The following is a 25786-nucleotide window of genomic DNA, read 5'->3' on the forward strand; positions in this document are numbered from 1 at the left end:
AAGCATTTCAGCACATGTTCTGCCACAAAGCATTTGGGACTCTTACGTTAGAGCTTCAGAATTCCTTCTGAAGAAGACAAAAGAGAGACTTCCTGTCATTTCCACTGGTTTCTGCACGTGGAACCAATATGGGCAAAGTTTAAACAGATGCAAATGGCAAGGGGAGGAGGCAGTGTCACGTCTTGTTTTACGTATTTCTTCACATCCAGATTGGATTTAAGTCATTCTCTTCTTGGAGCTTTCAGAGTACACTGCCACTAAAGTTAGAGCATGCTTGAATGGTTTATTTCACCGATATTTGCTTATGGAAATAAAGGGGAGTGGCCGAGGGAAGGGAGAAGAGGAATGGAGGAGGGGTTTGAGGCTGAGGGAGGCTCTAACCACAGCACCGAGCACCGGCAACCTTGTCTGATGTGATCATTAACCTTCCTGCAAAACACAGCTGGCAGTTCTCTGAGGTTTGTCATTAGAATGTGAAGACAGCCACACAGATATTGCACAGACTATTTACAGATCGTTTGGTTTACATTGAGAGTCATTGCTCCACTTTTGTGCGGTAGGAAAATGAGATTTCAGCAATTCCTTTTTGCATTTTTTATTTTTATTATGAGTCTTCTCCTTATCAGCGGACAGAGACCAGGTAGGCCTTTGATACATTTGTGCAAGTAACTGTTTTGCCTCTTTGCATCCCTGGGTCTCTGAGCATGATTGTGTTTATGTGAAAACCACTTAGGTGTGCTTGCAATTAGTAGTATTGGGGATAAATGTGTAGGATTTTGAAAGTATGCTGTCTATCCTGTTGGGTGTATTATTTCAATATTAACAGCTGGACTTTGAAATGATAAGTATTTTACCACCATTTTTTCTAAATGCAAAGAAAATAGATCTCTAAGCTATTGCAGATGATGTTGTCCTTACAAATAAAATGAAACAGAAATGTTCGTCTATTCATTATAAAAGTAAATAAATCTATAGATTTTTAGGTAAAATGCAAACTCCAAAGCAGTTTATTTAAAAAGTATGTTGCTGCCCGGAGTAGGGACTGAATTAACATACAAAAAGCATAATGCAACAAAATGCAGATGAAATTTTAAAATTTCAATAGCTGTTGTTTCTAATTATGTAACTAGGCATGTCACTTAAAACAAGTGCAATTTTTATTATTATTATGCTTATAGAGCTAAAAAGCGTCAAAAATATGTATGGTAAAGATACATAATATTAATTTACTTGACACATTTTCAAAGATGATATCAACTGTATTGTACTTAACCAACAGAAATTTAGTACACAGAAGTATTCTAATGTACATTTACTTCAAAACCAAATAGCTAAGATTTCAAAGAACTGGTAAGTTAAAAAGAAAGAAAGAATGAGAGAGAGAGAGAGAGAGAAAGGAGGGAAGGAAAAAAGGAAGAAAAGAACAGGAAAAAAATTAGAAAGTTAAAGTTTGCTGACTCAGGAAAACCACAAACCCAACTTTAAATAAAAAGGTGGCAATATTTACATCCAAATATGTTAAATTATTCACTTGATAATATGCTTCTTCAGTTAGAACAGAAAATGATGCATTACTTGTTAAAAATTCAGACTTTGCTTTTTAGTGAATTAGAAGTTTGATCACTGTGAGTTTATTTCAAATGATGTCCCCTGATCTGTTCTTTTACATAAATAAAAAAAGTTCCAAGTCAGCAACTCTGAGAAAGCAGCTTGATCCCTTCTCATTGTTTACGGCAGTCACTATTCAAACCATTTATACTTTTCGGAAATACAGAGTAGCTTGGACAATGTTCTTACAAAATATTTGTGATTAATTTACTACATAAAATAAAAGGTCTAGGAGTATTTAGGAAAAAATCATGTAAAAGGAGGAGGATATTACTATTAAGATGTTGCTATATTGCTTAACGATATTAATAAAAAATAAATAAGAGTAAAAGAAGATCTTGCTATTAACATTAACTGTTAAGAACACCCCTTTTGTATACGCATCACATTGATTTTTAATTTTATAATCACATTTGAACAAATTGCAAATAACCACAGTCTAGTTTGGCTCCAAAATATGTTTGAATTGTCTAGATTAAACAACAATTAAGCCTCTGAAAAATGCTCCTAATACTTCTCTCTTTTTCCTTCAGTTAATTTGACCATGAGAAGAAAATTGCGCAAACACAATTGCCTTCATAGGAGATGTATACCTCTCCATTCACGAGTACCCTTCCCCTGAGGTATTTTCTGACCAAAAATAGTTTTGCTACACTTAGGCAATGTTCCAAATTAGATATGCCAGAGAATGTTTCTTCACAGTTTGTAACATGTGATAATGGCTTATGGCGATGTCAAGGCTTTAGAGATGCATACCAATAAATGAAAGAGTGAAATGAATGACATGACTTTTGAGAATTGCTTTAATAGCTAAGGAAGAAAATTAGACGAGGACAATGTAGGAAAATCTTGATAATTGTTGAATCTGAGTAACAGCTATATGGGGGCTAATATTATTGTGGATGTTATGCAGAATAAGCCGATTCCCCTATTAAGACCAGTGTGTATGAAAGCATTTGGACATATTCACCCAACATCACACCATCAATGAACTACCATCAATACTTCAGGGTTTTCTTTTCCTCTTCTCCTCTCCTCTCCTCCCCCTCCCTCTACTCCTGTCTCCTCTCCACTCTCCCCTCTCCCCCAGGGTCTTGCTCTGTCACCCAGGCTGGAGTGCAATGATGTGATCTCAGCTCGTTGCAGACTCAACCTCTTGGGCTCAAGTGATCCTCCCATCTCAGCCCCACAAGTAGCTGGGACTACAGGCGTGTGCCACCACTCTTGAGTAATTTTTGTATTTTTTGTACAGATGAGGGTTCCCCGTGTTACGCAGGCTGGTCTCGAACTCCTAACCTCAAGTGATCCACCTGCCTTGGCCTTCCAAAGTGCTGGGATTTCAGATGTGAGCCAACACACCTGGCCCTCAGGGTTTATTTTTTTCTGAAAATATTTCTTTTAATAGATAAAGTAAACTTAACACTAATGAAATGGCAGCTTTCCAGCCCCATCAATAGTAGCGACCTTGATAGTCACATCTTAAGGATAAATTCTGGTAGAGTTTTGCACCTCCCTTTTCTTGTTTTTACACTTGCTAAATACTTTTACACCACCACGATTACCGGTAATACTGCTTGAATCAGCTAACTTCAAACACTGTTCAAGTTTAAGTTACTTCATACTAAAAAATACACAGTTTGGCATTCCATTGTAAGTATTTCAAGCTCATTAATTCATTAAAGATATATCTTCCTTAAAAAATGCCAGAGAAATATCCCTCATCTGGTTAACATACACAGGCAATGGCTAAATTAGCTTACTCAGTTGGCCTGTAGAGTAGCTTTTATGGTTCCATTCATTCAGTGGAAAGAACAGTTGCTATGTCTGTTGTTTAATGCATGCTTTTCAAAGCCAGGGAAAGCCCTGTAGTAGAAAATTAAATGAAGGAGGAGCAATTTAGTAAGAAACATTTATCAAAAGGACTGAGACAAAAAATGTCAAGTTCTCTATGCCTATATCTGTAACAATTAATCTTTGTTATAAAAATACAAAAAATAGCTTCGGTGGGGGAATCCAGAAAGATACAGTAGGAGGATTACTGAGAAGCCAATTGATTGAAACATGCTTTAAAAAGATTTTTTGTGCCGGGCGCCGTGGCTGAAGCCTGTAATCCCAGCACTTTGGGAGGCCGAGACGGGCGGATCACGAGGTCAGGAGATCGAGACCATCCTGTCTAACATGGTGAAACCCCGTCTCTACTAAAAATACAAAAAACTAGCCGGGCGAGGTGGCGGGCGCCTGTAGTCCCAGCTACTCCGGAGGCTGAGGCAGGAGAATGGCGTAAACCCGGGAGGCGGAGCTTGCAGTGAGCTGAGATCCAGCCACTGCACTCTAGCCTGGGCGACAGAGCAAGACTCCGTCTCAAAAAAAAAAAAAAAAAGATTTTTTGTGTTAGAATATCCTTTGGTGTGTGTTGATAATGCTTCCAGCAGGGCATTTCAGTGTCATGTATAAAACAATGGTAAAAATCTGTGCTTAAGAGGAACAGAGACACCCCAGATTTTTCCAGCACTCCTTCATAAATAACAAAGAGGAGAGGACACATTTCACAATAGCAAGAGAATTCCTGCATATACAAAGAAAGACACCTTTCAAAATATAAACACAAGTCTTTAGATAACCACAGATTATCCTCAAATCACATACCATAAAAACCAGTGTTACAAGTAAGCATGAGTAGTGAAATTTGAATTTTTAAAGTTGAGGGAAACTTTGACTTATAAATCAAGTTTGTAAACCAAAAGGAAATGTAATTAAAGCTTTGCAAACTACTTAATAATAGCAACCCTTTACAAAAGTTGACTGATAGCTTATAAAACTGCTTGGGTTATAGCATCCATTTTCTCAGTTTTAGACTACTTCTAGATTCCAGCTACAGTTCTTTGAAGAATGCTTAAAAGTCACCTGTTGGAATCTACTTAAGAGTTAACGTAAGATAAACATTAGACGATTTTTCAAGACCTTGCTCAACCAGCACTATAATAACAAGTGCTACCTTCAGATCTGATAACATAATTCTCACTGTCCTAAATACTTTCTCATTTTTTATATGTTTTGCAACAAGGGCACTTTGGTAACTGGGTCAATGTACTGTAAACCTAGGTAGTGGACTCTAAGGCAAAACACCCATTTCATCTCCCCCTCTAATTTTTTGGATGCTTTAGATAAAATCACATGTGGTTATTTGATCAGTTAGGATCAAGTAAGACTTTGTAAAAGGATAGGTAAGGTAAACAATTGACTTTGAAAGTTTTCCAGATTAACCCTTTTTTAGAATGTTCAGACCTTTAGCTCATTTAATAGGAATGTCATATTATCTTTACTGAAGTCAATTTTTCCAGCTCCTAGGGTCATCCTCAATGATCCCAGCCTATGCAACTGAATTAATTACGCAGAAAAATCCATGCTGTATGCAGTTCATTTCCTTGATTTTTTTTCTTAAAAACATTTTGGCATCACCTTCAGTCCTAAGTGATTTAGAGTGAAGGAGAGCAAGAGAAGGGGTGTCAGGAAATGCAAGTCTACAGGTTAATGTGAGGGCCCTAGAGTGGAAAATGAGATTGCGACTTAAGACTGGCATGACTTCTCCCTTCCAATAGTAAAATCTCACCACAGCAATGCTTTTATTTATAAGTATGTACTCTAAGGCCAGGTCCAGTGGCTCATGCCTATTATCTTAGCACTTTGGGAGGCGGAGATAGGTGGACGGCTTGAGTGCAGAAGTTCAGGACCAGTCTGGACAACATGATTAAATCTTGTCTCTACCAAAAATAAAAATAAAAAAATTAGCAAGGCATGGTGGTGTGTCCCTCTAGTCCTAGCTGTTTGGGGAGCTGAGGCCTCCAGGGAGGATCTTTTGAGCCGAGGAGTTTGAGGCTGCAGTGAGCTATGATTGTGCACTCCAGTCTAGACCCTGTCTCTAAAAAATTACTTAATTAATATGTACTCTAGATAACTACATATCCCGTCAATATATACTCTACTCGCTTTTTTTTTTTTTTTTTTTTTTTTGAGACAGAGTTTTCATTCTTGTTGCCCAGGCTGGAATGCAATAGTGCCATCTCGGCTCACCACAGCCTCCACCTTCTGGGTTCAAGTGATTCTCCTGCCTCAGCCTCCCGAGTAGCTGGGATTACAGGCATGCACCACCATACCCAGCTAATTTTGTATTTTTAGTAGAGACAGAGTTTCTCCATGTTGGTCAGATTGGTCTCGAACTCCTGACCTCAGGTGATCCGCCCATCTTGGTCTCCCAAAGTGCTGGGATTACAGGCGTGAGCCACCGCGCCGGGTCTAGCTAGCTTTTTAATAACAATTGTAATACATGTTCATGGTGTAGAATATATTTCTAACAGCATAGAATGTAAAGTCAAAAGTACAAGTTCCCCATCCTACCCTATTGCCCATTTTCATGTTCCAGAGGTAATGACTATGAAAAGATTTTTGGAAAAAGTATCTTTTAATACATTATTTTTAATTGAGTCCAGCTAACACTCTCTTGTCACCTTCACTTACTATTCAAACTTTGCTTCTAGTTTCCTATTTTCTGCCTTATTCTTACCCCCTTTCAGACATGGGCATCTGAACCCCTTAACCAAACCTGCGCTGCTTCCCAACTCTTCCTGCAATTGTCCTAGCATCTTCATCCTTCTCACTCCATTCTCTCCACCTCTTGAGTTTAACTGAAACCCAACTCTGCTTTCAGCATAGAATCTCTACTTTCATGGAGCACTTCATCTCCCACTTTAGCTGGGTTCTCTGGGAAGAATTCTTCTGCACTTCATATTGCTATTCAACTATTATTTCAAACTAATAACCTCTAGTTTCTTTACACTTCTTAATCTTCTCTTCCAACTCATAGCAAAAGATAACTCCTCTTACTTCATGGTGAAATAGGAGGTCATTAAGCCTGGAAATCCAACCTCACCCCGAAACTACAGACATCTACATCTACAATGCTTCTTTTGTGTTCCCTTCCTAGTCTTTTTCTTTGAGACAGGATCTCATTCTGTCACCCAGGCTGGGTGCCATGGTGTGATTATAGTTCATTGTAGCCTCAAAGTCTTGGGCTCAGGTTATCCTCCTGCCTTAGCCTTCCAAATATGTGAAACTACAGGTGTATGACACCATGCTTGGCTGATTTTAAGATGTTTTTGTAGAGACAGGGTCTAACTTTGTTGCCAGGCTGGTCTTGACCTTCTGGGCTCAAACAATCCTCCTACCTTGGCCTCCCAAAGTGCTGGGATTACAGGCATGAGCCACTGTGTGTGGCCCCTAGTCTTTCAATAAAAGATACCTCTCTTGGATATGGGTAATCTCCCTAACCTCAAGTATCTTGATCTAGCAATTATACTCCCTTGCTCCCCCAGAATGTTCAATATGTCAACACTGATCTATTTTATCTTTTTTTTAAAAAAAAAAAAAGACAGAAAGATGAAAGAGACAAAGACAGAAAGAGAAAAAGAAGAAATGAAACAAAGAAAGAAGACAGAAAGAGGAAGAGAAGAAAGAGAAGGGAAGAAAAAAGGAAAGAAAGAAAGAGAAACAGGGAAAGAAAGAGAAAGAAAGGAGAAAAGAAAGAAAGGAGAGAAGAAAGAAACAGAGAGGGAGAGAAGAAAGAGAACGGAAGAAAAAAGGAAAGGTAGAAAGAGAAACGGAAAGAAAGAAAGAGAGAAAGGGAGGGAGGAAGGAAGAGGAAGAGAAAGAAAGAAGGAGAGAAGAAAGAAACAAAGAGAGAGGAGAGAAGAAAGAGAACGGAAGAAAAAAGGAAAGGTAGAAAGAGAAACAGGGAAAGAAAGAAAGAGAGAAAGGGAGGGAGGAAGGAAGAGGAAGAGAAAGAAAGAAGGAGAGAAGAAAGAAACAAAGAGAGAGGGAGAGAAGAAAGAAAAAGAGGGAGGAAGAGAAGGAAAGAAAGAAAAGAGTTCCACCATTGACTCCATAGTGCTCTCTAGTGACCAGCCCATGTTCTCTTCCATCTCTTCAAAGCCACATTTTTGGAAAAGGCAGCTGTTTTCTTTCCTCCCAACTATTTTCAACACATTCTTCCCCTTTTCCTTCTGGGGAAGGTCCATTATGACTTCCTTCTTCTGAATCCTGTGAATGTGTTTCAGTCCTGATCTCAGTTATCCCGCTGTAAGTCAAATGGAACACAAAATAATAACAATAATTTGACAAACAATACCTTACAACATATGCCTTTCCAGTTTCATCTGTTACCTGATTCTTTCCCCCTTGCCTGCCCCAGAGGGGATAAGAGTTAAGACTGTGTTTGGACCCACTGGATTCAAGCTCTGGCCACACAGCTCACTCTCTGTGATCATTGTTAGTAAGTCATTTATTCTCTCTGAGTTTCCCTCCACTTCCAGATCTATAAGATGGAACTTGTTATGGCCCTTACCCTATCATAACAATACTTGGCACATAGTAAGTGCTAAATAAATAGTAGTCAGACTTATTATTACTTTAAAATCAGTCCATTCTTCACCTCTTAGCTCTTCTTCAAGCTATGCTTTTACCTAAAAGGAAAATTTTTTAACTTTTGTTCTCAGTATCATTCATCCTTTAGGAAACCTTCTCTGATTTTAATACCCCTACCAATTACAATAGATATGCCCACTTTTGCTCTCAGAGCACTATTTACATACTTCTGTTAAAATCCTTAATGCCCGGCATTAGAAAGTGTTAACTGACTGCAGTCCTCCCCCTTCTCTCTGCATGCTGTCAATTCCTCGAAGCCCGAGGGTAGGCTTTACTTATCTTTGTATCTTCCGCCAAAAAAACTGCCTGCAATATAGCAGGCACTTCATAAGTGTTTTCGTTTGTTTGTTTGTTTTGTTTTGTTTTGTTTTTGAGACGGAGTCTTGCTCTGTCGCCCAGGCTGGAGTGCAGTGGTGCAATCTCAGCTCACTGCAGCCTCCGCCTTTTGGGCTCAAGCAATTCTCCTGCCTCAGCCTCCCAAGTAGCTGGCATTACAGGTTTGCGTCACCACACCCAGCTAATTTGTATAGTTTTAGTAGAGACAGGTTTTCACCATGTTTGGCCAGGCTGGTCTCGAACTCCTGACTTCAAGTGATCTGCCTGTCTTGGCCTCCCAAAGTGCTAGGGTTACAGGTGTGATCCGTCATGCCCAGTCTCATAATGTTGCTAAAAGAAGTAAAATAGGCTGGGCGTGGTGACTCACGCCTATAATTCCAGCACTTTGGGAGGTCAAGATGGGCAGATGGCTTGAGGTTGGGAGTTTGAGACAAGCCTGACCAACATGGTGAAATGCCATCTCTACTGAAAATACAAAAATTAGCCAGGTGTCGTGGCGGGCACCTGTAATCCCAGCTGCTCAGGAAGCTGAGGCAGGAGAATCACTTGAACCCAGGAGGTGAAGGTTGCAGTGAACCGAGATCACGCCATTGCACTCCAGCCTGGGTGACAGAGTGAGACCATGTCTCAAAAAAAAAGGAAAAAAAGAAAAAGAAAGATGAAATGAAATGAAGCTTTTACTTATTATCTTTTAAGATAATAAATTTAATACTTGTTCTCACTAGACACATACACACATTTTCAGATTTATTTTCTAATATTTCTAGGATGGAACTATGATTTTCTATCTCTGTGGTAGAGATATTTCCTCTTCTAGGAATTCCTTCTCTCATCAAGTCCAAACTCTCTGCCTCCTTGACAGTTCTCATATATCTTATTTTCCTCGTGAGGCCCACCCGAATTCAGTTAGTTTAAAATAATCTTCAATCCTCCTAACAGTCACAGCACTTTTAGTAGTAGGCTTTTAAAGCCATTTATCACATTCGACTTTGTTTCTTGAAATTTTTATCAGTATTGAAATATGAGCTCCTTGAAGACAAGATGTAGCCCCTAAAGCTTAAGGTACAAACCTTTGCTTAATGTGAATGGCCCAAGAACTGCCTGAAATATGGGACATTCCTGTGAGGGCTAAAATATCTGCAGGACATATTGCATAAAGCTAAATGAAATATAGAAAATCACTCTTTTCTAAATTAATCACAGCCCAGTGTCCAAAGGTCATGCTTGGAGGAAATCCCTAATGTCCCTAATTTACTGATGAGATAAAACTTTTCTGTAAAGATTATGATGCCAGCCAGCCACCGTGGCTCACACTTGTAAACCCAGCACTTTGGGAGCCTGAGGTGGCAGGATCTTTTAAGACCAGGAGTTTGAGAACAGCCTGAGCAACATTGCAAGACACTGTCTCTACAAAAAAATACATTAGCTGGCATGGTGCATCCCTGTAGTTCCAGCTACTCAGGAGGCTGAGGTGGGAGGATTGCTTGAGCCGAGGATTTGAGGCTGCAGTGAGCTGTGATCACACCACTGCACTCCAGCCTGAGAGACAGAGTGAGACTCCACCAAAAAAAAAAAAAAAAAGATTAGGGTGCCTTAATGATAAATATATTTACTTATACATTTATATATCAATACATAAATATAGTGATGTTTATATTATAAACATTTATTAAGATAATTATATATTCCTCTGAACAAAGTATGTATACAATGTTCTAGAGTTTCAAAGTTTTCTTTTCTTTTTTTTGAGACAGAATTTCTGTCTTGTTGCCTAGGCTGGAGTGTAGTAGAGTGGCACAATCTCGGCTTACTTGCAACCTCTGCCTCCCAGGTTCAAGCAATTCTCCTGGTTCAGCCTTCCAAGTAGCTGGGATTACAGGAGTATGCCACCACACCCAGCTAATTTTTTTGTATTTTTAGTAGAGACGGGGTTTCACCATGTTGGCCAGGCGGGTCTCGAACTCTTGAACTCAGGTGATCTACCCACCTCGGCCTCCTAAAATGCTGGGATTAAAAGGCATGAGCCACCGCACCCAGCCAGTTTTCTTCATTTCAAAAACTGATTTCTCCTTACAAAATGTGTAACAATTCTTTCCATAGATAGCTAAACTAGCTGCTCTCTACCATGTTGTTCAGGAATCTAAAATTTCTTTTTAGCATAAATCCCATCTAATACATTCCCCCCCTTACCCACCCCCATCTTCCTCTTCCTTCTTGGTATCACGGAAGGCATGGCCTGTCCTTCATACGTGCTGTGGGTCCCCTTCTCTCCCTAAGATTTCTTAGAAATTTCAAGCTGCCACTTACACCTTTACCTCTCTGGATCATCGTGTCAAATTGAAAGTTTAAATGGTGATAAGCCTATATATTAAAACAAACAAGACACACATATACACATCCACACACCCCTCTGTCAATACTCATGATTTTTCTGTACTCATTGTTCCCGATTCATTATTTTGCATTCACATCTAAATCCACTTTAATCTGTCTTACATCTCCTTTAGAATTATCCTTATCTTACTAAATTTTTTTTTTTTTTTTTGAGATGGAGTTTCGCTCTTGTCACCCAGGCTGGATTGCAATGATTCTATCTCAGCTCACTGCAACCTCTGCCTCCTGGGTTCAAGCGATTCTCCTGCCTCAGCCTCCTGAGTAGCTGAGATTACAGGCATGCACCACCACACCCAGCTACTTTTTGTATTTTTAGTAGAGACAGGGTTTCACCATGTTGGCCAGGCTGGTCTTGAACGCCTGACCTCAGGTGATCCATCTGCCTCGGCCTCCCAAAGTACTGGGATTACAGGTTTGAGCCACTGCACCCAGTCTGATCTTTCTAAATTAATTGACAAATTTTAGTCTTCTTCCTGATTTCACAGCAGAATTTAGCAGCTGGCTACTCGTCCTGCAAAAGTCCCTTCCCTTCAATTCCAGGGCACCATACTTATTTCCACTAAATTATCAGCCGACCCTCTGCCCCTAAGCAGGCTGTTGTACCCTTCAAGGTATAATAAAATGTATCTCTACTCTCTCCTGCTCTGTTTCATCCATTCCTTTAGCCCCAATTACCACTTTACACTTAATTTTCATACTCCTGAGGAAAAAAAGAAAAATAGAAGACGACCACTCAAATGAGATCAAGCCAGGGCTATTTATTCAGAGTTTACATAGCAAGGGAGTCAGCCAGCATCACTTGAGTTTGGCAGGGGACCAAGACAGGCAGAGAATCAGGAAAGCTTCATTGTGAGAAACAGGGAAGGCTTTAGGTATGATGTGACTGGAGATGGTTGGCATGGGAAAGCTGAAAGCAGGCTATCTAGAAGCAGGATATCCTATTTAATTTGGGGAGTATATGTGGTCTTCTTCAGTTAGTCCCAAGTTAGAACCAGGGGAGGAGGGATAAAAAGGACACTGGTAGTTCTTGATGAAATCTTGACCATCTGGGTCCAGCTGCTGCGGAGGTGGTGATTCGGCTTCCTGGGCTGATTGCTGCAGTCTGTGGGTCAAAGCATTAATATAGGATCTGGCCATTGTACACTTGTACATATTCAGTCTCCCAGTTCCCAATTTGTCACCAGTTCACCTCACACAAGCTCAACTACTGCTTACCTTGCAGCAACCTTCACACCTCCACTTTTGCTTCTCTTCTTTCTATCCAGTCTTTGTATTATGGCTTCTATACTGCTTAAGGTCCTTTAGTGATTTCTCATTACTCTTACAATTGAAATAAAATTCTGAATGTAAACCACAAAGGCGCTTCTCTGTGAGTTTGTCAAATATGTCATGTTCCTTACCACTTCAGAGCTTTTACACATTATTTTCTTCTGCCTAGACATGCTTTTTTCCTACTCTTCACCTTTTTCCTACTCAGTGAAAATTGTGATTAAATGTCACTTCACTTGAGTGTGTATGTATGTGTGGGTGTGTGTGTACCATATATCACTTCTTTTTTTCAAGACGGAGTTTTGCTGTTGTTGCCCGGGCTGGAGTGCAATGGCGTGATCTCGGCTCACTGCAACCTCTGCTTCCCAGGTTCAAGCGATTCTCCTGCCTCAGCCTCCCAATAACTTCTTTTATTACACTGGCCAAAGTAACCTTGGTGAGGGTGAGGAGGGAGTGGGGTGAGGGTGGGGGGTATGTGAGGGCTTGGTGTTCTTTAAGGAATCGCATTTCATTTATGTCAAAATTGTGCTGGAGTTTAGTTCAATTTTATACTAGTCTTCACATTTTTTTCTAATAGCAACATTTTTATATATACAAAAATTATATGTATAAATATGACGTATATACACATTATTTAAACACATATGAAAACCATTTACAGCTTTGTCTTTTTTTTTTTTTTTTTTTTTTGAGACGGAGTCTCGCTCTGTCGCCCAGGCTGGAGTGCTGTGGCCGGATCTCAGCTCACTGGAAGCTCCGCCTCCCGAGTTCACGCCATTCTCCTGCCTCAGCCTCCCGAGTAGCTGGGACTACAGGCGCCACCACCTCGCCCAGCTAGTTTTTTGTAGTTTGTAGTAGAGACGGGGTTTCACCGTGTTAGCCAGGATGGTCTCGATCTCCTGACCTCGTGATCCGCCCGTCTCGGCCTCCCAAAGTGCTGGGATTACAGGCTTGAGCCACCGCGCCCGGCCAGCTTCGTCTTTTACTTAGCATCTAAATGACATTAAATCTAATTTACTTTTATATGTGTATAAATATGACATACATACACATTATTTAAACATATGAAATCCATTTACCGATTTGTCTTTTACTTAGACGTATTTATTTGTACATTAAAAAAGTAAGTTATTTTTATTTTACTTTAAGTTTCAGAATATGTGTGTAGAACGCACAGGTTTGTTAAATAGATAAACGTGTGCCATGGTGGTTTGCTGCACCTATCAACCCGTCACCTAGGTATTAAGAATGTCATTTTGAATGACACTGTAGTCCAGTCAGCCCTCCATATCCGTGGGTTTTTCATTAAATCAGCCAATGGCAGATTGAAAATATTTGGGGAAAAAAAACAGAATGGTAGTATCTGTACTGAACATGTTCTAACTTTTTTCCTTGTCATTATTCCCTAAACAATACAGTATAACAACTATTTCCATACCATTTATATTGTATTAGGTATTATAAGTAATCTGGAAACAATTTAAAGTATATGGAAGGCTGGGTGTAATTTATATGCAAATACTACACCATTTTATATAAGGAACTTCAGCATCCATGGATTTTGGTATCCAAGGGAAGTCCTAGAACCAGTTCCCAGGGATACTGAGGGATGATTGCATTTCACTGTATGGATAGCCTTAATTTATTTATCTTGACTTTATTGGCCAATATTGACGTTTTGTAGTATTTATTTATGCTATTTTGAACAATGTTGCAGTGAACAGGCATGCATACATATTTGAACATATGCACACTTATTTTCTTACAAAATATTCCTAGAAGTGGAATTATGAGGATATGTATATTTAATTTTTTTTCAGATATCATTTATACACCAGACAATTCACCCATTTAAGGTGTACAATTTAATGGCTTTTACTATATTCCTAAGTTGTGCAACCATCACCATGATCAATTTTAGAACATTTTCATCATCCCATAAAGAAACCCCATACCCATTAGTAGGCACTCCCCATTTCTCCCCAGCTGTTCAGTCTTGAACAACCACTAATCTACTTTCTGTCTCTATAGATTCCCCTATTCTAGATATTCCATATAAATGAACTCCTGTGATATATGGTCTTTGTAATGAGCTTTTTTAAATTAATGTTTTCAGGGCCCATCCATGTAGTAGCATGTATCTGTACTCCACTCCAGTGTACGACTGAATACAATTCCATGATATGGAAAAATCACAGTTCATTTGTCCAGTCAACTATTGATGAACATTTGGGTTATTCCCGCTATTTGGCTAATATGAATCATTCTGCTGTGAACATTAGTGTATAAGTTTTTGTTGGAACATACGTTTTCAGTTCTCTGGGAATTAAAAGAGAGGAATTGTTGGGTCATAGGGTTATTCTATGTGTAACTCATTGAGGTACTGCCAAGCTGTTTTTCATGGGGGTGGCATCATATCACATTCCCACCAGCAGTATATGTGGGTTCTAATTTCTCCACATACTTGCCAACACTTGTTATAGCTATCCTAGAGGGTGTGAAGTGACATCTTATTGTGGTTTTGATTTGCATTTCCATAATGACCGAAATGTTGAGTATCTTTTCACGTGCTTATTGGATATTTTTTTTTTTTTTTTTTTTTTTTTGAGACGGAGTCTCACTCTGTCGCCGGGGCTGGAGTGCAGTGGCCGGATCTCAGCTCACTGCAAGCTCCGCCTCCTGGGTTCACGCCATTCTCCTGCCTCAGCCTCCCGAGTAGCTGGAACTACAGGCGCCCGCCACCTCGCCCGGCTAGTTTTTTGTATTTTTTAGTAGAGACGGGGTTTCACCGTGTTAGCCAGGATGGTCTCGATCTCCTGACCTCGTGAGCCGCCCGTCTCGGCCTCCCAAAGTGCTGGGATTACAGGCTTGAGCCACCGCGCCCGGCCTGCTTATTGGATATTTGTGTCTCCTTAGGGAAATTGTTATTCAAATCCTTTGCCCATTTTTCAGTTGGATTATTTGTCTTTATATTGTTGAGCTGTAAGATATACATATATGTATATGTTCTGAATACAAAGCCCTTATCTGAAATACGATGGGCAAATATTTTCTTCCATTCTGTGGATGTCTTTTTTTGGTGGTGTCCTTGGAGCAAAAAAGTTTTTAATTTTATTGACGTCAAATTAGTCTATGTTTCCTTTGTTAACTTGTTCTTTAGGTATTATGTATTTAAAAAAAATTAATCGAAGGTCACAAAGATTTACATCTACTTTGTCAATTTCTGCACAGAGCCATCTGGTATTTGGATAGGGATAGTTTTAAATTTATAGATCAATGTAGCAAGTATTGCCATCTTGACAAAATTAAGTCTTCCGATCCATGAAATGGAATGTATTTCTCTTTGTTCAGGTCTATTTTAATTGCTTTTGTAGTATTCAGAGTAGAAGTTTCGTACTTCCTTTGTTAAATTTATTCCTAATATTTATTCTTTTGATGCTATTGCAAATGGAATTTTCTTAATTTCATTTCTGAATTGTCCATTGCTAATGCATAGGAATACAATTGATTTTTTATTGATCTTACATCCTGAAATCTTAATACAATTATTGATTCATTCTCATAGGTTTTTCAGTAGGTTCCTTAGGATTTGCTGTGTACAAGCTCACGTACAAGATCACCTGCAAATTGAGGTCGTTTCTTCTTCCTTTCTAATCTGGGTGTCTTTTTTCTTTTCTTGCCTAAGTGCCCTGACGAGAACCTCCAAAGTAGTTCAAGCAAACATGTTTGTCTTATTCTTGGTCCCAGATTTAGTCTTTCATCCATTAAGTATTACGTTAGCTATGGGTCTTTGTAGATGACCTTTATCAGATTGAGAAATTTTTTTCTGTTGCAAGATTGCTGAATGTTGTTATTATGAAGGGAGGATGTTTGTTTTGGTCAACTTCTTTTTCTGTATCTAAATTATCATGTGTGGCCAGTTGTGGTGGCTCACACCTGTAATCCCAACACTTTGGGAGGCTGAGGGGGGCAGATTGCTTGAGCCAGGGAGTTTGAGGCCAGCCTGGGCAACACAGCAAAACCCTATCTCTGCAAAAAATGTAAAGAATTAGCCAAGAAGGTGTGGTGGTATGCCCCTACAGTCCTAACTACTCTGGAAGGTGAAGTGAAAGAATTGCCTGATCCCAGGCCCAGGAAGTTGAGGCTGAGTGAGCTGTGATCAAACCACTGCATTCTAGCCTGAGCAATGGAGTGTGACCCTGGCTCAAAAGAAAAAAAAGAAAAAAAATACAGAAAACCAAATATATATTCACACACACATATATATGTATATATATTATCATGTGGTATATGTTTTGTCTCTTATTCTACTAATATTATGCATCACATTAAATGATTTTTGGATGTTAAATTAACTTTGTACTTCTGAGGTAAATCCCACTAACTCATAACGTTCTTCACATGTTGCTGAATTTAGATTGTTAGTATTTTGTTGAGGATTTTTACAGCTACATTCATAAGAGATATTGGTCTGTACTTTTCTTATGAGGTCTTTTTCTGATTTTGGTATCGGGGTAACCATAAAATGACTTGGGAACTGTTTTCTCCTCTTCTGAATTTTGGAAGAGTTTGGGAAAAATTGATACTAATTATTCTTTAATTGATTTATAGGATTCACCAGTGAAGCCATGTGGTTCTTTTTGGAAAGTTTCTTAATTGCTAATTCGATCTTTTTTCTTGTTATGGATCTATTTCAGATTTTTATTTCTTTTTGAGTCAGTTTTGGTAATTTGTGTCTTTCTAGGAATTTGTCTCTTTCTAGGAATTTGTCTATCTTATCTAAGTTATCAAATTTGTTGTCACACAGTTGTTTATATTATTTTCTTATAGTTATTTTTCGTTCCTGTAAGGTTAGTAGTGATGTTCCTTCTTTCATTTCAGAGTAGTATTTTGAGTCTTTTCTCTTTTATTCTTGGTCAGTCTAAATAAGGTTCATCAATTTTGTTGCTATTTCCAAAAAAACAACTTTCGTTTTGTTGATTTTTGCTATGGTTTTTCCGTTCTCCAGTTCATTCGTTTCTGCCATAATCGTCATTATTTCCTTGCTTCTGCCTGATTTAGGTTTTGTTTGCTCTTCCATTTTTAGGGTCTTAAGTGAAATGTTAGGTATTCAATTGGGATCTTTCTTCTCTTTTACTATAGATGTTTTTAGGTATAAATTTCTCTCCAAGTGCTGCTTTAGCTGTATTCCCTAAGTATTCAATGTCATTCATCTCAAAATAGTCTCTTATTTCCCTTGTGAGTCTTCTTTGAGTTACTGGTTGTTTAGGAGTCTGTTGTTAATTTCCACATATTTGAGAATTTCTCAAATTTCTTTTGTTATTGGTTTCTAATTTGATTCCATTGTTGAGTCATCTATTTCTCCTTTCAATTCTGCCAGATTTTGCTTCATGTATTTTAGGACTCTGTTTTTAAGTATATTTACCTTCTTAATTGTTCTATCTTCCTCAATTGACCCTTTTAGCATTATAAATGTCCTTCTTTGTCTCTAGTAACAATTTTTGTCTTAATTTTTAAAAATATGACATAATTATTAGTATATTCACTTCAGTTCTCTCTTATACTTGCTGCTTGCATGATATCTCTTTTTTCATCCTTTGACTTTCAATCTATTTTTGGCTTTGAATCAGAAATACACCTTTGCAAAGAACATATGGTTAGATCATGTTTTTTGTTTGTTGTTTGTTTTTTTACCCAGTCTGACACAATCTGCCTTTTGAATGGATTATTTAGTAAGTTCATGTTTAATTTTATTATTTATATGGTCGAACTTACTTATGCAATTTTACTTTTTCTTTTCTATATGTCTCATGTCTTTTTTTGTTCCTCTCTTCCTCCTCTACTGCTTCCCCTGCATTAAATGAGTATTTTCTTGGGTTTGTTGTTTGGTCACTAAAAAAAAAAAAAAAAGGAAAGAAAAATTAAGAATATTGTGCAGTATAACATTTTAATTTATTTAACAATTTTTCGGCTGGGAGAGGTGGCTCACACCTATAATCTCAGGACTTTGGGAAGCCGAGGCAGACGGATCACTTGAGATCAGGAGTTCAAGACTAGCCTGGCTAACATGGCAAAACCCCGTCTCTACTAAAAATACAAAAAAATTAGCCAGGTGTCGTGGCGCACGCCTGTAATCCCAGCTACTCAGGAGGCTGAGGCAGGAGAATCACTTGAACCCAGGAAGTGAAGGTTGTGGAGAGCCAAGATCGTACCACTGTGCTTCAACCTGGGTGACAAATATGTATATATTATAAGTTTGATAAGCAAAAAAAATCCATCTCATTTTCATCTATTTTTTACAAAACACACACACATACATATATTTTTTTTTCTTTTTTTTCTTTTTTTGAGACAAAGTCTTGCTCTCTCGCCCAGGATGGAGTGCAGTGGCATAATCTGGGGTTACCGCAACCTCTTTCTTCCAGCTTCAAGCAATTCTCGTGCCTCAGCCTCCTGAGTAGCTGGGAATATAGGTATGCACCACCATGCCCGGCTAAATTTTGTAATTTTGGTAGAGACGGGGTTTCACCATGTTGGCCAGGCTGGTCTCAAACTCCTGGGCTTAAGCAATCCACCTGCCTCAGCTTCCCAAAGTGCTAGGATTATAGGCGTGAGTCACCATGCTCAGCCACACACACATATTTTTTCTAGATGACCTCTTGCAATGTTTTCCAGGCTGGTTTTCAACTTCTGTGCTGAAGCCTTCCTCTCACGTCAGCCTCACCAGTAGATGTGAGCCATCATGCCCGGCCCCATTTCATTTTTATGTTCAAATTTAGGCAATCTGAGTTGAGGGAGATGATTCCAGAAGAGGCATCTGCATATTTGTATTGTGTAATTAGTCATAGTTAGCACCCCACTATGACTGTGAGATGTGAAGTGAAAGTGAAATGTGAAGGAGGTGGAAACTTCCAGAAATGAAGCAAGAAGCAGCCTTCATGTCTTCAGGAGGGGGCCAAAAAGAAACTACCTAGGGCGGCCGGGCGCGGTGGCTCAAGCCTGTAATCCCAGCACTTTGGGAGGCCGAGGCGGGCGGATCACAAGGTCAGGAGATCGAGACCATCCTGGCTAACACAGTGAAACCCCGTCTCTACTAAAAAAAAAAGTACAGGCCGGGCGCGGTGGCTCAAGCCTGTAATCCCAGCACTTTGGAGGCCGAGACGGGCGGATCACGAGGTCAGGAGATCGAGACCATCCTGGCGAACACTGTGAACCCCGTCTCTACTAAAAAATACAAAAAAAAAACTAGCCGGGCGAGGTGGCGGGCGTCTGTAGTCCCAGCTACTTGGGAGGCTGAGGCAGGAGAATGGCGTGAACCGGGAGGCGGAGCTTGCAGTGAGCTGAGATCCGGCTACTGCACTCCAGCCCCAGCGACAGAGCAAGACTCCGTCTCAAAAAAAAAAAAAAAAAAAAAGTACAAAAACTAGCCGGGCGAGGTGGCGGGCGCCTGTAGTCCCAGCTACTCGGGAGGCTGAGGCAGGAGAATGGCGTGAACCCGGGAGGCGGAGCTTGCAGTGAGCTGAGATCTGGCCACTGCACTCCAGCTTGGGCGACAGAGCGAGACTCCGTCTCAAAAAAAAAAAAAAAAAAAAAAAGAAAGAAACTACCTAGGGAAACATTGACACCAGTGGCGCACACCTGTAATCCCAGCTACTCGGGAGGCTGAGGCATGAGAATCACTAGAACTTGAGAGGCAGAAGTTGCAGTGAGCCGAGACTATACCACGGCACTCCAACCTCGGCAACAGAGTGAGACTCTGTCTCAAAAAATTAATAAAATAAAATAAAAATTTAAATTCAGCCTTTTAAAGACACATAGGTGCTGCCTTTCTTTTGAAAAGTAAGAATATATAAAGATGCTTTCAGCCCTGAAAAACACTGGTAAACTTCCATAACTCATTATTTGAAAAAAAAATTAAGCATGTGTTTATTGGTGTGCTGGATAGTATTTCTTTGATGTATTTCTTTCTCCTTTGCCTCTCAGATATAGATCTCTCTAGCTAACTTTACTGGATCTATCAGAAGAAGAAGAGGAGTGAAGGAAAGACACTCAGCCACCCAAAAGAACTTCATGATGCCAACAGTGTGATTGCTTAGAAGTTCCTACACAAAAAAAGGATCATTTGAAAGCACCTGGGATGGTTTATTAGCTTCAGAGGATTTTATTCTTCTTGGCTTCTCTTTAGAGAGAAAGTAACATAAACTCAAAAGGATTCCAATCTGAAGCCCAAATCATTTGCCTACATAACAAAAATATCTCATCTTTTCCTGCACATTATTATTCTCTTATGGGTTAAAAAGAAAAATACCTTTTAGTGTCTTACAACTCTCTCATGGTAAAAGGTGCAATAATTTACAATGTTGCTTTTATATTCCTATAATTCTCCAAAAGTATTAACTTTGTATATGTTTGAGTGATTTTCTAAAAACTGCTCAATCTGAAATCAATTGCATTGACCATTTGGCTTCGCACAAAAGGGAGAAAATAATTTGTTCTTTGATTATAGATAAAGACTAAGAAAAGCTATTAATTGCTACCAATTTTATGATAGGCTTTAAGGTTTATGAAAGTATGATTTTTTGATTTCATGAGTAATGTTGTCCGTTTGAAGTTAAAACATAAAATCCTAATTGTAGTTCATTTTATGTTCAAATGAAACCATTGTTTTTGTTTTTGTTTTTGTTCTTGTTTTGAGACAGAGTCTCACTCTGTTGCCCAGGCTGGAGTGAAGTGGTACACTTTTGTCTCACTGCAACCTCCACCTTCCAAGTTCAAGTGATTCTCGTGACTTAACCTCCCAATTATAGGCTGGTATTATAGGTGTGTGCCACCACACCCACCTAATTCTTGTATTTTTTGTAGAGATGAGTTTTCACCCTGTTGCCCAGGTTGGTCTTGAACTCAGGCGGGAACCATTCATTTTTTAACCTTTCTCATCATGTAATTATAAGAACCCAATGTTTGATTTCCTTTGAAGTTTTGTTATGTCTTTTATTATTTTGTATAGATAATTTCTTAAAAAGTCTTACTTAAAGTTGACATCTAAAATACAGTTATGCCAATGAAGTCCTACTCAGGGTGATATCTGTATCTAAAAGATGAGTGCTAAACATCCTATTAGGCTTTGTCTTGGTGTTGTTCATCCTGAGATGCTGAGACATGGAAATAAAAAATCAGAAGGAATTTAGGGATACGATTACTCAAAAAAGAAACTATCCGGTCTAAATTTGAGTTGTGTTGATAACTAGGTGTTCCTCAGATGCTAAGATGTTCTTAATTTGTATTTATTGAAGGATTGTTAGCTTAGTGCCACAGAATTTTTCTTACTTTATATTAATTCCAGATAAGAAATTTACAAGTGTATATCTTTTTTCTTTCTTTCTTTCTTTCTTTTTTTTTTTTTTTTTGAGATGAGATCTGGCTCTATCACCCAGGCTAAAGTGCAGTGTCGTGATCTAGGCTCAACCTCCACCTCCCTGGCTCAAGCGATCCTTCCACCTTAGCCTCCCGAGTACCTGGGACTACAGGCACTCACGGCCACACCTGGCTAATTTTTGTATTTTTTGTAGAGATGGGGTATCGCCATGTTGCCCAGGTTGGTCTCAAACTCAGGCTGGTGAGCTCAAGTGATCCGCCTCCTTGGCCTCCCAAAATGTTGGGATTACAGGCATGTGCCACCATGCTGGGCCAAAGTTCATATCTGGAGTAGAAGTTTTACTTTGTAAACATTATAAAGTAGAAGAAACCATAAACCATTAACCCTTATTTTGCTAAAATGAAAGATTGGGGTTAATATATATATAATTTTAAATAGAAAATCTGACAATACTGTGGAATTTGTCTTCCTTTCAAAGCTTATTAAAAGTGTCTTTGCAGATGAATCGTACTTTCCACAAGTGCATTTGAGTAGAAACATAAGCTAGTCTCAGTTATATTTATGTTTAAAACACGTACTTGTTTGTATATTTTGTACTGAAATAAAAAACCACTTGATTGTCAAGATACACCTCATTCAATACAAGTCTAAACTCTTTCAAGTACAAATTCGCATATTCACATAAAAAGTTACAAATCGGTTTTACCATTGTGAAGTAATGAAATGGTTATACATTTCTTAATTGTTCAATAAAACACTCAATGATTTGAATGTCTGGCTGTCCTTACTTTGTATAAGAAGTGTTCAGTGTTGAGTACAGTATGGTAGAAATGTTCCTGATACCTGTCTGTGTTTCCAGTGTTTGTTCATATTAATTGAGGCATTTAAGACTGAACAGTCGGGCCGGGCGCGGTGGCTCAAGCCTGTAATCCCAGCACTTTGGGAGGCCGAGACGGGCGGATCACGAGGTCAGGAGATCGAGACCATCCTGACTAACACGGTGAAACCCCGTCTCTACTAAAAACACAAAAACTAGCTGGGCGAGGTGGCGGCGCCTGTAGTCCCAGCTACTCGGGAGGCTGAGGCAGGAGAATGGCGTAAACCCGGGAGGCGGAGCTTGCAGTGAGCTGAGATCCGGCCACTGCACTCCAGTCCGGGCGACAGAGCGAGACTCCGCCTCAAAAAAAAAAAAAAAAAAAAAGACTGAACAGTCTCGATACATCCCTTACCACTGCAGATCTTTTACGTAATTCAAGATTATCAGAGCAAGGGCAAAAATTCTCTCAAAGTCTACCAAAACTCAATAACCAGTGGCACATAGGCTTGTTGACATACCAGAACAGGTCCTTGACATACAGCTATCTTTTATTCACTGGGAGGTGAATGAGACCAGAGGGGTGCCAAATCTGTATTCTTTAAACTTAACAATTTTTATGGGTTAGTATTCTTTTAAGTATTTTTCTTGGAGATAGAGTCTCACTCTGTTGCCCCGGCAGGAGTGCAGTGACATGCTTTCAGCTCACTGCAACCTCCACCTCCTAAGTTCACGCGATTCTGGTGCCTCAGCCTCCCAAGTGGCTGGGATTATAGGCACCCGCCACCACTGCTCCTGGCCTAATTATTTTTCTATTAAAAGTTTTTTGTGGCCAGGCACGATGGCTCACACCTGTAATCCCAGCACTTTGGGAGGCTAAGGCTGGTGGATCACCTAAGGTAAGGAGTTCAAGACTAGCCTAACCAGCATGGAGAAACCTGTCTCTACTAAAAATACAAAAATTAGCTGGGTGTGGTGTCGGGCGCCTGTAATCCTAGCTACTCAGGAGGCTGAGGCAAGAGAATTGCTTGAACCTGGGAGGAAGAGGTTGTGGTGAGTCGAGATCAGGCCACTGCACTCCAGCCTGCGCAACAAGAGCAAAACTCTGTCTCCAAAAAAAAAGTTATTTGTAATTTCTAACATTTTCAGAACACAAAGGAAAAGACTTTTTACAGAGCTTGATCAAGATGTTTAAGGGGATCAGTAGTAACGGTGTCACCCCAATTTGGATCCCAGGGGTGAGTCAGTGAGTAGACCAGATGGAGGGTAGTGGACCAAAGAAAATGTAAAGGCTGATCCCTTCTTTCAGGTTTTGCCGTTCTTACAGCTTCCTTTGAGGAACAAAAATCATTGTTTGTTGTACATTTGATCAGAAGGAAAAAGAAAAACTGAAATTAGTGGTCAGTGAAGTCTTTAGTCCCATCCTGGATCATTTTTACCCTCTGTTCAGGGACAGGTCTAAAATGAGTGAGCACAAAACTGAAGAGTGTGCTGGAAATCTCCACAATCAAGTTAACATTTGAACTCCATTTTTGAAAAAAAAAAAAAAAATTAACATCCACGAAAAATACATGATGAATAAAACATCAAAATTTTAGATAAACACAGGATATTAGGAATGAGTGTGGCGGCTCACCCACCCAAAGTGTAATCCCAGCACTTTGGGAATCTAAGACAGAAAGATTGCTTGAAGCAAAGAGTTAGAGACCAGCCTCTGCAACATAGCAAGTCTTCATCTCTAAAACAGAATAATTAGCCAGGCATGGTGGTGAATGCCTATAGTCTAAGCTACTGGGGAGGCTGAAGTGGGAGAATCACTTGAGCCTAGGAGTTGAAGGTTACAGTCAGTTCTGATCACCACTGCATTCTAGCCTGGGCAACAGGAAGACCTGTTGAAAGGAAGAGAGAGGGCTAGGCACGGAGACTCATACCTGTAATCCCAAGTCAGCTATCTGATTGTGCACCAGGAACTCACAAGGACTATCCACACCATCTCCTGATGCTGAACACTTTTAGGATTACTACAACACTCCCTATTTTTTTAAGTATCCCCTTAATACCTCATATCAGCTTGGTTTTGTGGCACTTGCCATGTAAGTGACTTTATACTAGTCTTCAAGCTGGGCACAGTGGCTGGTGCCTGTAATCCAGCACTTTGGGAGGCCGAGGCAGGAGGATTGCCTGAGTCCAGGAGTTCGAGACCAGTTTGGGCAACATAGCAAGACCTTATCTCTATAGAAAAATAGAAAAAAATAGCCAGGTGTGGTGACATACACCCATGGTCCCAAGCTACTGGGAGTTCGAGGCTTCATTGAGCCATAATTGTGCCACTGCACTCCAGCCTGGGAGACAAGAGCAACACCTTGTCTCAAAAAAAAAAAAAGTCTTCAATAGGTGAAAGTAAAAGAATATTATGGGGCCGGGCGCGGTGGCTCAAGCCTGTAATCCCAGCACTTTGGGAGGCCGAGACGGGCGGATCACGAGGTCAGGAGATCGAGACCATCCTGGCTAACACGGTGAAACCCCGTCTCTACTAAAAACACAAAAACTAGCTGGGCGAGGTGGCGGCGCCTGTAGTCCCAGCTACTCGGGAGGCTGAGGCAGGAGAATGGCGTAAACCCGGGAGGCGGAGCTTGCAGTGAGCTGAGATCCGGCCACTGCACTCCAGTCCGGGCGACAGAGCGAGACTCCGCCTCAAAAAAAAAAAAAAAAAAAAGACTGAACAGTCTCGATACATCCCTTACCACTGCAGATCTTTTACGTAATTCAAGATTATCAGAGCAAGGGCAAAAATTCTCTCAAGTCTACCAAAACTCAATAACCAGTGGCACATAGGCTTGTTGACATACCAGAACAGGTCCTTGACATACAGCTATCTTTTATCACTGGGAGGTGAATGAGACCAGAGGGGTGCCAAATCTGTATTCTTTAAACTTAACAATTTTTATGGGTTAGTATTCTTTTAAGTATTTTTCTTGGAGATAGAGTCTCACTCTGTTGCCCCGGCAGGAGTGCAGTGACATGCTTTCAGCTCACTGCAACCTCCACCTCCTAAGTTCACGCGATTCTGGTGCCTCAGCCTCCCAAGTGGCTGGGATTATAGGCACCCCCGCCACCACTGCTCCTGGCCTAATTATTTTTCTATTAAAAGTTTTTTGTGGCCAGGCACGATGGCTCACACCTGTAATCCCAGCACTTTGGGAGGCTAAGGCTGGTGGATCACCTAAGGTAAGGAGTTCAAGACTAGCCTAACCAGCATGGAGAAACCTGTCTCTACTAAAAATACAAAAATTAGCTGGGTGTGGTGTCGGGCGCCTGTAATCCTAGCTACTCAGGAGGCTGAGGCAAGAGAATTGCTTGAACCTGGGAGGAAGAGGTTGTGGTGAGTCGAGATCAGGCCACTGCACTCCAGCCTGCGCAACAAGAGCAAAACTCTGTCTCCAAAAAAAAGTTATTTGTAATTTCTAACATTTTCAGAACACAAAGGAAAAGACTTTTTACAGAGCTTGATC

At 39.9% G+C, this 25786-nt stretch overlaps 1 protein-coding gene across 2 annotated transcripts; it reads left to right on the plus strand.

Moving 5' to 3' along the window:
* The first annotated feature begins 221 nt into the window (after positions 1-221).
* On the plus strand, positions 222-20215 carry APELA (apelin receptor early endogenous ligand). Of its 2 annotated transcripts, none has more exons than XM_033215599.1 (3): positions 222-640; positions 2142-2231; positions 20074-20215. In XM_033215599.1, the coding sequence occupies exons 1-2, from the start codon at positions 565-567 to the stop codon at positions 2228-2230; spliced, it is 165 nt and encodes a 54-aa protein (XP_033071490.1). In that variant the 5' UTR covers positions 222-564; the 3' UTR covers position 2231; positions 20074-20215. The 2 variants fall into 2 exon arrangements, with proteins under 2 accessions (XP_033071490.1, XP_033071489.1); XM_033215598.1 differs by having other exon boundaries at positions 469-640; positions 20068-20215.
* Positions 20216-25786: the final 5571 nt, after the last annotated feature.

The sequence above is a fragment of the Trachypithecus francoisi genome, unplaced genomic scaffold (genome assembly GCF_009764315.1).
Source record: "Trachypithecus francoisi isolate TF-2019V2 unplaced genomic scaffold, Tfra_2.0 Lachesis_group1, whole genome shotgun sequence".
In the NCBI taxonomy this organism is placed as follows: Eukaryota; Metazoa; Chordata; class Mammalia; order Primates; family Cercopithecidae; genus Trachypithecus; species Trachypithecus francoisi.

Bases quoted from the DNA above. Each gene is read 5' to 3' on its own strand.
- APELA (XM_033215599.1), top strand. From the start codon at position 565: ATGAGATTTCAGCAATTCCTTTTTGCATTTTTTATTTTTATTATGAGT. The intron at 641-2,141 runs GTAGGCCTTTGA...TTTTTCCTTCAG, and splicing joins TATCAGCGGACAGAGACCAG to TTAATTTGACCATGAGAAGA.